Source organism: Catharus ustulatus, chromosome 4, assembly GCF_009819885.2.
Source record: "Catharus ustulatus isolate bCatUst1 chromosome 4, bCatUst1.pri.v2, whole genome shotgun sequence".
NCBI classification, from domain to species: domain Eukaryota; kingdom Metazoa; phylum Chordata; class Aves; order Passeriformes; family Turdidae; genus Catharus; species Catharus ustulatus.
The window spans coordinates 31,453,864-31,472,139 of record NC_046224.1 but is presented as its reverse complement, the minus strand read 5'-3'; the positions used below and the strand labels follow the sequence as shown (position 1 = coordinate 31,472,139).

Below are 18,276 nucleotides of genomic sequence, written 5' to 3'. Positions count from 1 at the left end.
ATACAGGTTTATTTTTACTTTCCAAGAGGTATAAAGTAAAAATTAGCAAAATTTCCTTCACACACCAGATGAAGAATTACATTTTCTGTCTGCTCTCTAACAACAATAACCCACTGCCATTACACATTGTCTTAAGTTGTTCCCATCTTTCACAAAGTGGCCTTAAAATAGAACTCATATTCTACTCATTCTGATTCAGGAAAAAAAATTTTAAAAAGATGAAAAATTTGTAATAATGCTACCTAATGATAATGTAAGTAATGCAGTAATGATATTTGAAGATCCTAGTAGAAAATCGAGCATTCAATTTTAAAATGAAGCTAAAATTTAAAGGAAGATAAGCCAACAAAGTTAACACTTAAATTTTTATTTAGTATTCACTTTCTAATATTTGTCCAGTGATAACATTTGTGAGTTTAACAGTATTCCAATAGTATTGAAATAATGGGTTTTTTTGTCTTGCAGAAAAAGCACTAAATGTCAGCCACTGTAGTTCCAGGTCAAAATTTCTCTGGGCTCTTGTTCTCTTTACACAGAAGCTGGTTTAAAACACTGCTCTGTTTGAGAGCTTTTAAACTGGATACATCTTCACTCACAACAGGCACTTCTTCACTTTGATCCTCAGTTTGTGCATCTTCACTGTCTGACAGTGTACACAGGAGTGTATCATTTTCATAGGTAGGAAAATAATACCTGAAAGCAAGAAGACATGATTATTAGACAGTCACACATTTTGTTTGAGAGGCTGAGATGGGAATTTTAACCAGATTTGCTCAATTTTCCTTTTTTATCTGGAATGACAGTAAACAGCACACCCCAAAAATCAACTGCACAGTGTAGAAGAGTCATAGAGAAGAGCTGACAACAGATGAGCCCTTCCTCCTATTTCTTCACCCACATGATGTTACAAAAGAGACTACAGATCCATATTTTCCCCTCAACAAATGCTGAACTGAGGTGTTTGAGTTAGAACACTTGGTGCTCTACCACCTGGTAGAGAGCATCATTCCCTGGACCCATACAGCCTACTTCAGAGCCTGAACTAGTGTTTTGTTACATTCTCTATTTTCCATGGAAAAAACTATGCCTAAACAACCAACATGTTTTGATGCCTACAGTGAGGTAGGCATCATGCACATGTCTACATTAGACATGCAAAAGAAGGGGTTTGACTTGGTCCCATGTATAGGGACACTGCAACTATAAGAGCCATATCCCATGTGCATTTTATCTTCAGATGGTAAAGAGTTTTCTAGTTCTGAGACTACTTATTTTATCTGGGCCACTAGAGTTAGAAAACTCAGGGCACTGTTATATTTGCCAACCCCAGAACTTTCAACTTAGTGCTTCATAGAAATTATCAGTTATTTACTATGAATGCTGGAAGAAGTGTATTTCCCCTTACTGTGGTTGATCCCATGTAGACCTGGCTGGCAGGAATGCAATGTGTTTGGTCTCTTCCATATGACTTATCAATCCTCCTTTGGATTCAAATTTCTCCTGGCAGTTGTAACAACGACAGTGATGGATTTCTCTTCTGATGAAATTCACTAGCTTTACTTGCTGATAGAAGTTCAGACCTGGGAGAGAGGGTAGCAAACAAGTGCTTGGGCAACATAAGTCTTAAATTAAAAGTGCTTTCTTTGATTAAGCATAAGGATTGATAAGAGTTTACTGAAGACAGCACTGCCTGCATGCTGTATCTTAGCAAATTACCTGATAAAGTGTTTATTTCTAGCTGCTGGGAAACCAACCCTTCTTTCAATGCAAAAACTGCCAGTGTTTTGCTTCCTCTCAGTCTAAGACTTTAGGCTTAGTGACAGAGCTTCAGGAGAAGGCAAGTAGGTTGAAGAATACTGGGAAATGAGAGAGACATTGACAATTGGCATTGCACCCTGGCTTCCCTGGGACAGGCCCAGCAGGCAGACAGGATGCATGGTTTGGAGGATTCCCTGCCCTCCCTCTGCCTGCCTGAGCACAGTGACATAAGGACAGGGGTGGTGGTGACAAGTGCCTTCCTGGTGCAGCACACCTGTGTCCTCTGGGACCACCCCACCTAGAAGAAGTCCTAGGGCAATCAAGAGACTGCAGGGCCTTGGGAAAACTGGTTAAGGGATCAGGAGCATAAGCAGTGTTTTTCCTCTGTCCATCCACTTGCAAGGAATAATGAGGGAAGGAACAGGAGGAGTCAGCAGATCAATACCTGGTTCCAAGCCTGGTGTCACTGGAAGAATTTGGGGTTTTTGGATCATGGGTGTGTCAATATAGCCCCAAGCCTGCTGGTGACAGATGGGGTACACCTGTCTCAGACAGGGAGAAGGATCCTTGCCCAGGAGTTAGCAGGGCTCACTGAGACATTTCAAATTAGACTTGAAGGGGCTAAGGGATAAAACCAGTTAGAGATGAGCCTGGGTCAGGATGTCAGTGTATTGTGTTTGACAAAGTGAAGTGCTGGGTTCTGCTGCTGGGTCACACAGCCCCATGCAGTGTTACAGGCTAGGGAAAGCTGTACAGTAGATGAGGACCTGGGGGTGTTGGTGACAGCAGCTGAACATAAGCCAGCTGTGCCCAGGGGGCCAAGAAGGTCAATGGCAACCTGGCCTGTATCAGCAATAGTGTGGCCAGCAGGAGCAGAGCAGGGATTGCTCCCATTTAGCCTAGAGAAAATGAGGCTCCAGACTGACTTAATTCTTCTCTATAGCTCCCTGAGAGGAGAATGTGGCCTGCCATAGCCAAGTAACAAGTGATAGGGGGAGATTTAAATTGGATATTAAGAAAAATTTCTATACCAAAAAGCTTTTCAAGCCTTGTCAAGGCTAGAAGTATTTTAAGTACATGTAGATGTGACATTCAGGGACAGGCTTAGTGGTGGACTCGGCAGTGCTGGGTTAATAGTTGGCCTCAATGATCTTAAAGGTCTTCCACAACCTAAATGATTCTGTACTACAGCAGGAAAAAAACATTGGCCATACAAAGCTTCTAGCTTGCAAGCAAACCTTAACAGGCATAATAATAATAGCACCAAAAAGAAGAAGAACCATAATAATAAAAAAAAAATACTTCCAAGTCTCCAGCAGCCAGACCTGGAACTCATAGAGCAGGTATTTGTAGAAGCTACTCTGCAAAAGAATCCAATGGGTCGAAAGAAAATAGCACACATCCTTGGCAGTAACAACAGTTCCACAAAAATAAAGTGCTCTTGGCTTGCTTTTGTAAGCTGGCAGAAAAGTTTCCATAATGGAAAAGTTACATGTCTCTACAAAAATAAAACCGATAAACTTGTTTTCCACTATTCTTATGATGTGGTTTTCTCCACACTAGTGGCAAATGCTGACAATTACAGCACCTCTTACTCACCATGCTCTGACTTTATTTTAGGAAAGTGAAATCCATGTGATTTCTGGAGGGGAAAAAAAAAAGGGAAGGAAAAAAAATCTTATTTCTACTATTCCAAGTCAAAAACAGCTCAGCTTTTCATGGGCTGACACAGACATAGGCATATAGACACACAAGCAATGAAACCCAAAAGTTTTGGTTCATCAGAAACTTTCACATTCATATTTAATACTGTTAAATAGTTTATTATAACTGAAACACAGAAGCTAACCATACCATATATTCAATCATGAAACCACTGTGATAGCAAAGATGCTATTTCTTTACTGCCTGTAGCTGTCTGTACCACTCACAAGTAATAGCTGGTCATACTCTTCATGTCCAGCTTTACTTCTCTGCATGTTTTAAAGAACAGATGCTCAAGGTGCATGCAGTACTTTAGTTCTGTGCTGAAGAGGGCATGCTAATGCAGCAGCTTATTTAACCTTAATAAAGTTGTTACAAACACAGTTTTTAATTCTAAAGTGATAAAAAAACCCTTTAATTTAAAAGAAGCCTTACCTGCATGTGAAGATACAGTTTTTCTGTGGTGTCTGCTTGTTGTTCACAAAACAGGCAAACTGCACATACAGGATGCTCTTCCCAGTCAGACCAATCTCTTATGAATAAAAGTCAAAAATATTAATTTAGTTGTGGAAAAGAGATGAGACATTTTTAGAAAGGGCAATTCAGATTCTGCTTTCACAACACTAGAAATAAATCCAGAGAAACTGAATATTTTAAAGGGGTGGAAAAGACAGTGTGGATTTATAGCTGGATGCATGATTACAGTCTGGTGTAGAGTCCAAAAAAATTACAAATTTGAGAATAACTGAGCAGTTAATATTGGGTAATTCCTATGCAGACAGGCATTTAATCCTACTTGAAACTGTCTGCACTCATAAACAGAATACTAACTTCAATTTCTATCCAGTTTGGCAAGTCATTAAATATTGCTTTTAGTATTTATTTTTCTAGTCTTTTAAAATCCTTGTATACCTTTCTCATCTTTCAATTCACCAGCCAAAGTCATAATCATCAGGCAGAGCTAACTTGAAGTGTTATTTACTTATGAAATATTAATTACTCACTAATGCTACATTTAGACATGTGCACAGAGAATACCAAAACATTCATTTAAATCCTAGTACTGCTGACAGCTAGAACTATTATTGCAACCAGTTAGAGTCAAGTAAAATTAACCTCAAGTCACAGAGAGAACCAGGAAGATCAGGGACGTTGATACCCATAAATTACTTCCTGCTTATTCAATTTTCTATGGCCAAGGAAATCACCTCTGCAGTGATCTGAAGGCCTAGACCACAGAAGAATGCACAGCAGGTGGATGTTGCCCTCCATCAGCACTGCTGAGAAGCTTCCTTTGAAATCCTTCTTTAATCTCTAGTTATTACCTTCTTACCAAAATTTTTTCACACAATTTCTTCTTCATACTGAAATTTTGGATGCTTACTTTTAGTTTTTAAATTTGAGCAAAAGCTGTTTGACTGTTTTCTGATGCAAAAGTGAAAAATAATGCATTTTGTCTACTTCATTACAAACCCAGAAGGCTTTTGTTTGAACCCTAGGGAAACAAAAAACAGGCTTGTGGTTGAAATATGAAGTTTACAGCTCTCATTGCTGAGAAGTGTTTCTAATGAGGACAATTTGGAGTTGATTTGATTGGCTTAAATGAATTTAAACTGTGTGCTAACTGTGCACAGCCTTTTCCCTGCAACTACTTTGAAAAATAATGGTCCTGCAAGTCTGTGTAATGGGGACATGAGTAACTCTTACTCTTCCAGGTTATCTAGTAATTCCCGGTCATCCTCTGACTGCACCTCCTCCCAGGACTTGCCAAATTCCTGGGGGGAAAAAAAGAAAAGAAAATAAGAAAACATTTCCTGATTGTCATGACACATTGTCACTCAACTGAATGAACATCTCAGAAGATGCAATCAATGTCTTATTTTGGATCACAGTATTGCTGTGAGTAAAAGAAAAAAAAAAAACAACACTGCTTTACTAAGAATTTCTAGAATAAGAATTATTTTCATCTTTTAACAGGGTATTTCCCACACTATAGCTGAGAGGAAGATGATTTGGCACAGAGTTCTCAACAAAGCCAGTACTGTAACAGTTCCAAAGTGTTCCTGAGGTGGGTAGGTTATCACTGTCTCAAGTTTGCCTTCACACTTGCTCAATCCAATCTGCCTACCTTGCTTTTGAAGCAGCACCTGCTGCTTAATGCATCTGTCACACCTGAGGCTTCAGCAGGCACAGGTACACCAGGCAGGACCTGCGCCCTGTTCAAGGCTGTGTCAGTGAAAACATGGTGTAAACTTAGCTACAGAGTGCTCCAGAAAGGCAGTGTGAGCCAGGGCACAGACCTCTGAGGCAGACTAAAGTTTGTCTTCTCAGACACCAGCGTAAGCACATCTATTCATGGTGTTCTGTTCTTCCTTTTACTTTTGTGTTGTTTATTTATACATTAAAGACCTTCAGCATGAAGTATACCACAATGCATTTGTGCAGCATTCAGCACAATAGCAAGCACTCTCAGCATGACTGAGATATAAATAACAGGCAATAAAAAGCTGAAGGACTCTACTCAAATACCAGCAGTGATCTTTAGCTAGTGTTTTTCTTCCCTCGGATTCTTCTTGCCTTTAAAAATAAACCCAAGCAAACTAACCAGTAATCAGAATAGCATTTTTGAACCCATACTTTTGATGGCTGTGGAGGATTCACAAAGATTATAGTTGATGATCTTCCCCCATAAAGAAAAAAGAGCTAATAAAAAGAATCCTTTAATTGATTTTATTAAAATAGTCATACGAATAAATACATTTAATAACATCCTTAGTAACAAGTGTAATTGTTGCCTTTATGCGTGTTTGGAAAAAGAAGGAAAAGATATCCATCATGTGACAATTTAATGAGAACTTTTTAAAGTTGTTAGTGTCTATCAGGAAAATGATAAACAATTGTCTCTAGACAGCTATAAACGTAAAGTCATCATATATTACAGAATGAAAATTATGTAATTAATTCAGTGCTGCTACATGGTAGTGTGTGAGCTCTCTGAGTGAGAGGGGAGACTCATTAATGTCACCATTACTGTGAGATAACACGAAGCCATTAACACCTCTCACCACATGCTCTCCCAGCTGCACACCAGCTTCCTATGTCTGCTCATGTTAACACCTTAATCAGCAGATAGTGGCTCACAACCACTGCAAAATGAAGATGAATGCTCACCATTTTTCCCTTTGCTAGCATAAGAGAGTACATTCAAAACTGCAGCCAGTATTAAGCTTCACCTTTTAATTGAAGGTGAAAGGGAAAAAACATGCCTGTGCTTTGTTATTGCTGATGTTTTTTATGGTGTTTCTATGAAGAAGGCAGAGAGGGAGCTTGTAAGATGTCTCTGCTTCCCTCATCTATTTATCTTCAGAGGAGAAAAAATAAGGAAAAAGCAAAAAGCTAACCAGGTCTTGTATCACTGGAAAATTGCATGATGAGTGGGTAACTAGGAACACTGTGATGAAAGTGCCAAGAGACTGCATCTGAGCAATTGGGTGGAAAAGAGTTCTTTAAAACATTCTTAAAAATCTTTCAGGTTTTTAAAATTTTTTCTTCTTTTTTTGTAACACTTTTTCAGTTCTCCAGCTTGATGGGCATTTGGGACCAAGGGTGCCTTTGTTAAGTATTCAACTTTCTTTGCTTTTTCATCCAAGATGCAAGAGCTGCCAGAATGACCTCTAGAGATTCCCAAGAAATTCTTAACAAAACCAGAGGAAAAATGAGACTTGACATTGTTAATAGTTCAAACACTAGAAAATGCATAATTAAATAAACCCTGAAGGCCTTGCTATATATTCAAGAAAAACCAGCTTTTTCTTTTAAACACTTTCTGTGTACCTCACAGAGAGAATGATCCTACAGAAAAGTGGGAACGTGCAAGTGTGTGTGGTTTGATTATTTCCTCTTCCAAAGTGTAGTCTACATGCACAGAGATGAAATGCCTCACTGGCAATTCACCTTCTCAACCTGAGTGCAGTTGTACAGGCAGCAAGTCTGAGGCAACACACCCCAGCTTGAAAAAAAGTGCAGAGATGGGAGAAACTCAAACAACAGCTGGTGTCTCAAGCAGTGTTCCCTAAAGAGCAGTTCCCAAACTAGATGCAAATGGAGTTCCAGGCCTCTGGAGCTCAGAAACTCCAAACATATGTTGATTTCCCCTGCAAATTTTCTCTTGCCCTTCTTCTCACCTGTCTTGCTGCAATCATCAGAGTTATGACATCTGTTTTATATTGCTGCAGAACTGGAGATGCTCTGTCAGGAAGAAGAGATGGCCTTACCCCAACATTAGTTAATCCCTGTTGGATGAATTTCAATATGAAGCATTACCCAGTTGGGAGATTTTATTAAAACATGAACCTCCATCAGCTGATTCCCTTGACTATTTTACAAAATACACCCCGTGTAAATCAAAAGAGGCTAAATATATGTAGTGACTTCCATAACAAAATATACTTCTCCTGTCCCCAAGAGATAATAGTGATGACCTAGAGCTTGGCAAAAGAAGAAAATACCTTTTTGTCTTGTGAGAAAAATAAATGGTTTATGAATCAGGTTTTCTAGTAAGTAGTAGGTACCATTTTTCAGCTGCCTAGCTTAGTTATAAGTGTATTAATTACAGTGATGTTACATACTGTAGACCCATGCCATTAGTCAATTGAAAATATACATCTGGGCTCCCTACAAAGGCTACTCTATACCTAAAAGTGCTGCTGGTACTAATTAGGTGAATACAGAAAGGAAGACCTTGTCAAGCTGGGTTTGTCTCAGTTCCTCTGGGAACTGAGTTTTAATACTGACTTCTGTTCTTTTATGGCCTCCAGCAGGCACCACAGATTACGAAGTTTTTCCCTCTCGATTTTTGCTTGTCTCTTTGTGCAAGGTGTGTCATGGAGCCACAGGGTAAGACATGCATAAAAACAAGGAAATTAGGTTGGAAGTGTTTTGGGTGGTTTTTTTTTTTTAATGAAAAGAAAAATAAGGAATTCTATATCTATAAATCATGGATACATTGTTGCTCAGTTTTTCACACTCCAGTACCAGTTCACCTCTCTGAATTAACATTTCAAGCCATTCTGTAGGATTGGTATAACCTTCTACACTTACACAGTAGAGATAGTTCAGATACAATATGTAAACCATGTTTGTGTCTTTGAAACTCTATAATCCCCTGGATATTTAGAGTAATGTGAAGAACAGACCTCTAACACTCATTGGTAAAAATGAGTAAATTTAGATAGTACACATTTAAAAAAAAATTCTGGTAAGTTTTGAGGTGTTAGGGGAGAGGAAGCAAAATCACTACCTTGAGCCATTACAAAAAGCGAATCTTGTGTAACATCTAGAATTTACTGAGTATAGACTCAGCTTGGAAAAACCCATCCTATCACATTTAATATAATCTACTGTAGATTGCAATCTCTTTACAATGTAAAGGCCAATCTACTGAACTCATAGTAAACAAACTGAGGTTCTTCCCTTTAGTGTTCTTATCTCTGTGCGGAAAAAAAGGGGGTTGTCAAAGGCTGTTTGGAAAGCAATCACTTTCCATTATGTAGGAACATTCCTAAAAATCTCCTGTGTGCAAATATACATTTTATAGTGAACTATAAGTGTTTAAGATAGAGTTTTTAGTCTGTTTTCAATCTTTATTTTTTAAAAAATTCTTTCTTTAAAAGAAGAAATGTCAGAAATTCTGATGTGGATATAGTCTGAAGGATCAGAAAGGCTGAGTAGAAACAGTCCCCTGAGAAGACTCTAGTGTAAACAACTGAAAATGTGTGGAAAGACAACAAGGCTGTAGCAGGGCATGTAGAGCCAGACAAAGAATTGTGATCACTCAAGTATGTCCCAGAAGATGTACTGACAAAGATCTTGCATACACAGTACCCACTGCCCAATTTTAAACATTTTGGTGTTTTGACATAGCTTATTTGAGTTATAGTTACTATTCTGTAATTTCAAGAACCTGAAAGAATATGTGTCTGAGTGATGCTACTCAGTGACCAACACCTGAGCTGGTCCTGGATGTGGTTCAGGAAGCACACAGGCCACCAGATTTGGAGCAACTGGAGAAAAGAGGTTAGCTATGTGAACATTAGCCTTGTTGTTACATTAGTTTGGGCATATTCTGCTTATTAACTTGGCACAGCCATTGTGTCTGTATTTGTGTTACGACCTCCCTGCGTGTCTCTCAAGTTTCTCCAGCAGTACTTCATAGTTCTCAGAGATTCTGGATAGTCATCTACCTCAACTTCCTGATCTATGATGGAACCGATTAAAATGTGAACAATGAATGCAAATGAGAGACAAAAGATAATTTAAAAAGATGCCAAGTTCTGAAAATATAGTATTACGTGCAGGACAAGCAGAGAAGAAAGAAACTATTAAAATCACTTAAAGCAATTACATTAAATTAAAATCTGTTAACTGCCAAAGGAGAAGTAAATGCTCAGCTCTGTTGAGGATCTAAAAACATCTACCCTACACATCTTCACAACTTTTTCCTCACTGTGCAGCAAATACAGGTTAGTTTTCTAAGTTGTGAAATTTGAATACCTAGAAAAAACCCCCCAGGTCTCACATCATTGATCTTTGAAATAAAAATATAAAATATCATCAAAGGAAGTCATTCTGTCTTGGGTAGAAGGGACTTGACAGAGCATTAAACATAGAAATTCTTGTTCTCAGTATTAAAGTAACACCCATGGAGAGAAATTAAAAGGAAAGAGTAGGTGAAACAGTCAAGAATGGGTGTTTTATTTATAGCCTGGATATTAGCACTTGTAGAAGGCACAAAGACTACTTCAGGTGAGCTATAGTTATTTCTGGGACAGAACATAACAGCTTTTGAAGCAGCTCCCATATTCATAAGTTGACAGCAGCAAGTGAAAATCTGTTACATACACACGCACACACTCACAAAGGTCTGAGATAAAAAAATATTTAGCAACATACACCTACCTGGAGTCTAACAACTAACTGTTTTTCTTTCATGTCTGTATCTTTCATTTTCCTTCTCTTTTTATTTAATCTATCCTCTAAAGAGCACTTCTAGCTTCAGGTTTGTAGAAAATGAGCTTAAAGCCAACTTGCTTTAAGTTAGACCTCCATTTACTTAATTGCTCTATCTCACTTTCCCTTCTGTTTTTAAAGCAGAGACTAAGCACTAATGACATGATGATTAGTGTCTCTTCAAGCGACATTCCTGCATCTCTCAAAATCAAATCTCAACAAAAAATGTTTACTAGTGCTTAGTTTGACAATTATCCAGAATATCACACCATAAATGAGCATACTTCTTAAGAATCCTTCACTTGATTTTTGACCTTTATACTAATTGCTAGTTTGGATTTACTCACTTTTAACTAGATAATGTCTGTATCTCTTTAGTCAATTTGCTAATTATTCATAGATCTGCTTACCAAGTAATTAATGATATAAAATTTGTCATATTCTTTATTTTTGGCATTGATTCTGCGATGCTGCTTCTTTCTCATGTGATCTTTAAGTGTGTTTTTGTCTCTGAAGACTTTTTCACAGTATAAACACTGCAAGCTAAGATAAAAAAGTAAACAGGTCAACATGTTAAAATGAAAATAGTACAAAATAATAAACTTAAATAAGCTGGAGTTATATATAGTAAGATTTACCTAAGCATGTCAGATCAAAGTAAAAGAAACAAAAACTCATTTGAAAAGAAAATTACAAGATAATCTTGGATCACAGCAGAGTCAATTAAACAGAAATAACAGTGTCAGAAAATGAAAGATAGCGATAACAAAAAAAGTTTACTGTTTGCCCCATATGCAAAGTGGGAGAAAAGTCAGATTACCCAAAGCAGGCACAGAAAGGCTGCTGATTGCTCACTGTGTGAGCTCTGTAACTCAGCACGGACTTACACTGACATCCAATCCAGCTGTAATTGTTTCTTTGTAATTCAGAGTGAAAAAAACAAAACTCTGAACATACTAACTATCTTTTGAAACAATTTAAACTAGCTAAACAGAAAGTTTTATAGTTCTACCTCTACAGCAGGGGCAAATGAAAGTTTGCCAGGGTGGTCAATGGGTTTTGAAATCCTAAGAAGTAAAATTCAGTAAGTAAATTCATATCCACACACTCAGAAGTATGTATCATTCATAGATAGACATACATACACATATGTACATGCATATGTGTACATAGACATGCAAGCATTATTTAGCATTATGTCTTCCAGAGCAATTCAAGCAAAACAGAAGTATATGCACTGCCTTAGATCAATCATCATCATAAAACTGTTTTGGTTCCAGATTCCCATCAGATGTTTTGTGTGGAGCAGAAATTCAGGATTCTCAGTATCATTTTGCCTTTCAAGACATTTAAGAAGTTTTGACTTCTCCCTGTGCTTGCAGACTTCAAATCAAGATTGCCTTGCTGGTGAATCATAGGTCTGATGCCAGAATACATCTATGAATTTTAATATCTGCTTTGTTCCACCTGCTAACGACAAAGTGTTTGCTCTACTTGAGAAAGGCATTCCCATGAAGAGTAAGGAAGGCTTTCTGTCAGCATACATAATGTAGTCTTATTTGCCTGAAACAAGATTTTTCTCCTCTAGTAATTTATTCTCAGATACTATTCTACTAGGATAGCTAATAAGTGTATTCTTAGCCGTAGGGGGAGTGGCCTTTCACTACTCTGGACACAATTTCAGCACGTGCATTAACTGCAGAGAGGATCAGCTTTGAGAAAACTCCGTCTAACTCAAAGCCTCAGGTCTGACTGATAAACAGTAGAGCTGCAAATTATCAGTGAGTATGGTAATTCAGTGCATTTGGCAACACCAATGATAACAGAAAAGGAATTCTTAATACATCTTCATTTCTGGAAAAAGTTAACATGTATCTATCCTCTTCTGCTCTGGGTTTACTCCCTAAGCAGTACAAAAGGAGAGACCAAACATCCCACAGCAATGGTATATGGAGGCAAACAACGACAGGAACAAGGACCCTGTATTCAGAGATTAAAGAGATGTTTAGCAAAAAGTTTGTCATGATGAGAAAGAACATTAATGCTAACAGTTATGAACAAAAGGCATGTGCTATTATTGATGTCAAACTGTGCAACAGGTAACTGAAACACAGCATTGACTTCATACTATGAACTGTTAAAAATTAGCTTTCAATAAGTCAACAGAGACTTCTAAGAGGACTCACAATAAGTTTACATGCTCTTTGCTTCTTAACTAGACACAAATGTGGAATTAATTTAATTAATTTTTACCTACAATTTCCAAGTTAAAAGAAATACAACTCAAGTTTATTGAAAACAGAAAACGAAAACTACTTACTTGTCAAGCTTCCCCTGTAATACAGCCAAAAACTCATAGCAGTTCACAATGTTATCTGGCAGCCCAATGTTAAAGGCATGCTCTCTTGCCATATGATTGAGAAGAAGAGATCTACAAAAGACATTCAAATAGAATGTAACATATTTTTGGATATATATAAGAATTATTCAATTAGTGATTTAAAATGCACCAATGGCTCTAAAACTGCATAAAAGCCAGTGTTAAATAAACAGTAATAGTCTTGCTGCCAGCGTTAGGAAACAAAGGATTGCAATTTTATTGAAACAGGAAATTTTTCATTTTCAGCTCTGCTGAACATTCAGTTACATTTCAACTGCTCCATCCACATGCATGAAATATAACCCTTTAAATGAAAATTACAGTATCGTTTATTTTGACCCTCACTGTTAGCAAAGTTCATTCATTACCCTGTATAAGCAAATCACATTTCAAACAACCCTCTTGAGAAACATTCTAAAAAGCCATTTGTCAGACTTCTCTATGCTGGTTAGCAGAGCAGAAATTCTTGGATGCAATGTGCTTTTACATCAATATTGCTTCACACAGCACTAGAAACATGGAAAGCACTCAAAAGTGTACACGAATAAACATAATGGATGTTCAAATAAGATATTCTTCTAACAGAGACATACTGGTTAATTCCTTAGGTACCCAACCTCTCTATATGCCTCAGCTTCTGCTTTTGGGGACTAAAGAAATATCCCAGTGTTGACACTTCCTTTTACCACTATCCAGGCATGATTTTCAAACACGCACTCTGCCTGCCAGACCCAAGAGGAAGCAGAGGATGAAGTTCCTTTGCTGTCACCAGACAGTAGAGAGGGACACTCATAGGACATTGGGATGACCTGCAGGAATATGACCCTGGATGATCCTACCCTTCCAGACTACCAGAACTACCCATGCAAACAGACTTAGCCTCTCCAACTGAAACTGATTTACTCTGAATAAACAAAGATTCTTTGGAGCATGCACTTCAATGCAATTCTTGTTCACACTTGATCGATGCTGTAAAGCCCTCTGTCCTGGGGTGTTCTCACTCTAATTTTCCTCTCCCCTTTTTCATTTGATATTTAAATTCACACTAGTTAGGTGAGCTTTAAATAAGCAAATGTACCACTGGATAAAAAAGAAATTTAACCATCTCACAGGCTTACACAGCTGTCCTTGTCACTAAAACAGCTGCCAAAAAAAAGTTTCTGTTTAAAATGGTTTGTTCCAACTCCAACATACTGTGTTGTAGAAATAATTGCACTGGAATAAACAAATAAAGGTTTGAGAAGTAGCACAGGATCTATTTAAAATGGCACTTCAGTTGAAAGAAATACTTAAACTATGCTTTAAACTTAATTCTAAGTCCTACCATTATGCATTAACTGGTTCAGCGCCATTGAAAACATAAACAAAGACGCTGAGTAGATACCAAAAAATAAAACAAAAGCAAACAGGGCAATAAACAAACCTGTTTCCTGTGAATTCTTGATCACAGAACATACACACACTATGAAAACTTGTGTCATATCTCTCTTGTTGTTGCTGTTCTAGAATTTCTCTCTATGAAAAGAAACAGATACAGTTATTCAGACAAAATCATAATCATAAAATCATTCTATCACATAAGCTTATTTCACATATTTATCCTTACTGGTAACAACGAACACATAAAATTCAAATGTGCTGCTGGCACAAACCAGATGTTAGTATGTTTTCAGTGTGGGTTCTCACAAAAAATTCGAAGTCTTTCCAAAGGCAGTATGTGTCCCAGTTAAGTTCCAGTAAAATTCTCTTAACTTTATATACATGGAGCATGGACATAAATACAATCCACAGTGATCAACTATTGAAATAATTCTGTATAAAATGTATCAGTTTAATGTTTCTACCTGTGACTCAGGTTTACCTCTGGTATCAATGAGCAGGTTTATGGGTAAACAACCAACACCAAGCGGAATGGCAAAATCAATCCTGCATGGCTAATTGCAGGCAACCTAAAGGGCTTTCTCCTAATACAGGACACAGCCCTGGCAGTTTCTGTAAGAAGCACATACCAATCCCAGGGAAAAGGAGAAGGTCATTGCCTTCACTCTGGCTCTGTTTAAGGTAGGGCAACAGGCTGGGTCAGACACTTCACAACTCTTGGTGCACATTCCTAACAACAAAATCAAGCAGCAGGTGATTTGTCTCCGTTGCTGTAAGAGCAGCAGTGTAGTTATACTGTGCAGTTACTATGCACTGCAGATGGAAAGGCCACAATCACATGGGGCATGGGAGAATCAATGTCTGGATTAAAACATAGCATATTTTCAGCCTAGCAGCATACTGTGTTTTAAGTACTGATAACTGGGAAAGGACTTAATTTCTGTGTAACATGAAGGTGCTACTGCCTGCTTTCTGACATTCAGGATCCTGACTGAATTTCTTAGGGGATTTTCTCAATCTCTTTATCTCTTTAGAACCTATGTTCTCACTGTGTTTCTCACCTGTGTCTTTGGTAACTCTTTTATGCGGATTAACACCCAAATTTGTCCATAGGGTCCACCTGAATTCAGTTTTGCCTCTTGGATAAACTCCAGAAAAGGTAGAAAAGAAAGGAAAAGAGAAAAGACACACCCCCTAAACCCCAAAATAAATGAGAGGAAGGCTTGAGGTACTGTGATGAAAGGCCCCCATGTGTCCTGCAGTGCAGACGGGCTGGTGTGGATGTACCACACCACATCCCACTGAGAGATGGCAGGAGGCTGACACTGGGCAATTAAATGTGCTCTCTACTTCTCTTCCACAAAAGCAGCATGCTACACCCAGTGAGGGGCAGCGGGCTGATGAGATGTCTGTCAAGAGCACATGAGAGTGCTGCACCTGAGATGCACCTGGCCTGGGGTCTGTGGGTGCTGGGGCCCATATTCAACCACACCACTCAGAAACCATAGCCAAATGTCTGTTACCCTGAAAATACAGATGCTGGTGCTTTTCTGTTTGTTTTTGTGCTACAAAGTGTGTACTCTAACTCCAGATTGCTTACTGAAGCCCTTGTTGGCAGCTGCTCTCAGCAATGTCTGAGGAGGAAGGAGAAGCATACTGTGCTCTCCATACAGACAATGCTACTGCCACTCTCACCCTTCCCATTTCCCCCTACACCAGCACACATGGCAGCCTGGAAGCTTTGACTAACCCAGCATTGGTGCTTTACCAATTTACTCAACACAATTTAAAAAATATTTTCCAAGGTAGACCCTCCTTTTTATGAAATATCGGCAGCTTTCATTGCAATTGACATTGCTTTCATTGCTTTCCAAACCAGAAAGCATATCTGATACTTGGACAGGTGAGGAATTAAAAGCACCAGTTCACATCAAATACAACAAAAGCAACAAGCTGCTCTTCTTCCCTAAAGACATTTCTAACCCTCAATTTCACTGCTGGGACTCCAAAAGGAGAACAGCAATTACAATAACTTACATAAAATGGAAATTTTTCTGAGCAGAGGCATTCTGGTAATGTATGCCAAGCAGAAACTGAAGTTATGAGGCAGGAAATGAGCAATTTGCTTAAATACTTGCACCAGCTTCCAACCTCCTTGAATGTTTGGGGATGTCAGCATTAATTCATTGTTGACACCAAGACAAAAATATCCGAAACACTTAAAAAAATGTTTGTTTCCTTTTTTTATCCTTTTTTTTCCCCTGTATCTCACCCTTAATTCCAGCCTACTCCACAGAGATTGGGTTCAAAACTAACATTGGAATGACTAACTGGAACAGCATAAGGAATTGATCCTCAAGCTGTCCCACTGGCTCTTAGGTTCTTTCTTCCCTAGTGCTCCTCTTCTTGAGTTGACTCAGCTACTGAAGTGCTACAGACTAAAATCTACACCTGAAAACGCTGTAATCAGTGACAGGTCAGATGACGGACTTTGAAGGGTACTGTGACACTGGTGTAGAAGACATCATACTTACAGCTCATTCAGGAAGCTGAGTCAATTAAAACAAAGGAAGGAAGGAAGAGTTTCCTGGTAGGATGAAGACTAACTGTGCAAAGATGTATGAAAAGAAAAAGAGGGCTGAAATTACATTACACACATACCACAGGCTGCCAAGCTGAAGCAGGAGAAAGGTGAAGTTTGTTTCAACACAGACATGCAAAGAAGATGGAGATAGCCTAATACAGTAAAAGGAAATAGGAAAAACTGACCTTCCCCCACCTTCAAATACATAAGAAACAAGCAACAAAAAAGAGCATAGATCCAGTGCAGCAAGAGACCAAACACAGGCAAAGAAGAATGCCTGGAACATGCAGGGCTTCAGTCTAATTATGTCACAACTATTGACGAAATACATTTAAAACAAAAGGAAAAAAGAATCAAGATCAGCAAAGGATAAGAAAGAGTTAAAGGCTGGACATTAAATGTATTCAGACCTGACACAATTTGCCCAACATTCACTACGGAATCAGATAAAACTATTTCTGACCATTAGTATGACAAGTCTTAATAAACTGATAGAGGATGGGCAAGATTCCAGAGTGCTTGAGAAAAGCAACGAAATCCCCAATGCAGGCAAAGAAGGGCCTATAGAACTCAGAAGTAGCTTTTAACATGCTGACATTACCAGCTACTCAGTAAGCATTTCTGATGTTGCATTACACTAAACTGGACCAACATCTCCATCCCTTCCAGTGCATATCTTCAACCCCCTGAACCTTGTCTCAGCTTAAGATTGTGACAAACTGGGAATCATACAAACAGCTCTTCCTGGGAAGCTGGTACAGCTTGCAGTCTTGGTGAAGACTCCTCTTCAGGGTCTTATTGGGAGAAAGAGAAGCCCCTTCACCTAGAACTACCAACCAGAGGATGGGTGAATAGCTGTATACATGACAGCTAGACAAGGTCAGTGCTGTTGTAGGAAGTATGTATTTTCAAAAAAATAAGGATGTTCCTTTTTTGTTTAAACACCCAGGTGACTGATACTGACACTGTCCCTCCATGTATCTCTAGTTTTGCTGCCAGGACTTCCTTGCCTGGTAGTGCTTCACAAGTACGAATTCTTTGTCAAGACTGTTTTTCCAAAAGACCATATCTGTTTTGTATTTCACAGCCTTGTCAGCTATTTCAGCAAGCTGTGCTGTCTAACCTACTTCAGTCTCATTCCTTGGCCTCTCTCAATACATCACAGTCACCATTATGTCTCTGCATGACATCCACCTTGGCTAGCTCCCTGCTGCAATACAGCCTGAAATATTCCTAAACTGGAGTTTCAAAACTGCAGAATGAAATGCTTCAGGCAGCACATTTTAAAGACAGCATTTGTCCTTGTTTGGTCTTGCTGCTGGAGACAGCAGTTAGGATTCAAAGGCTGCAGAAAAATCACCAGAAGTTGTGTAGTTCTTCTTTATTCTACGCAACTCACATGAGCCCATTTGCCAGCTCACTCTTAATTGCTGGACTTGTCTGGAGGTAAAGGGCTTTACAA

General features: G+C 38.5%; 1 protein-coding gene across 1 annotated transcript in view; it reads right to left on the bottom strand.

Moving 5' to 3' along the window:
• Positions 1-351: 351 nt before the first annotated feature.
• ZNF277 (zinc finger protein 277) overlaps positions 352-18,276 on the bottom strand; it is a 42,313-nt gene continuing 24,388 nt past the window's right edge. The window contains exons 5-12 of the mRNA XM_033057673.1: positions 14,274-14,365; positions 12,791-12,901; positions 10,881-11,013; positions 5,170-5,237; positions 3,898-3,994; positions 3,358-3,400; positions 1,406-1,580; positions 352-693 (exon numbers count right to left, since the gene is read on the bottom strand). Of these exons, the coding sequence (XP_032913564.1) occupies positions 501-693; positions 1,406-1,580; positions 3,358-3,400; positions 3,898-3,994; positions 5,170-5,237; positions 10,881-11,013; positions 12,791-12,901; positions 14,274-14,365 (912 nt within the window). The 3' untranslated portion in view covers positions 352-500. The remainder of the gene's footprint in view (positions 694-1,405; positions 1,581-3,357; positions 3,401-3,897; positions 3,995-5,169; positions 5,238-10,880; positions 11,014-12,790; positions 12,902-14,273; positions 14,366-18,276) is intronic.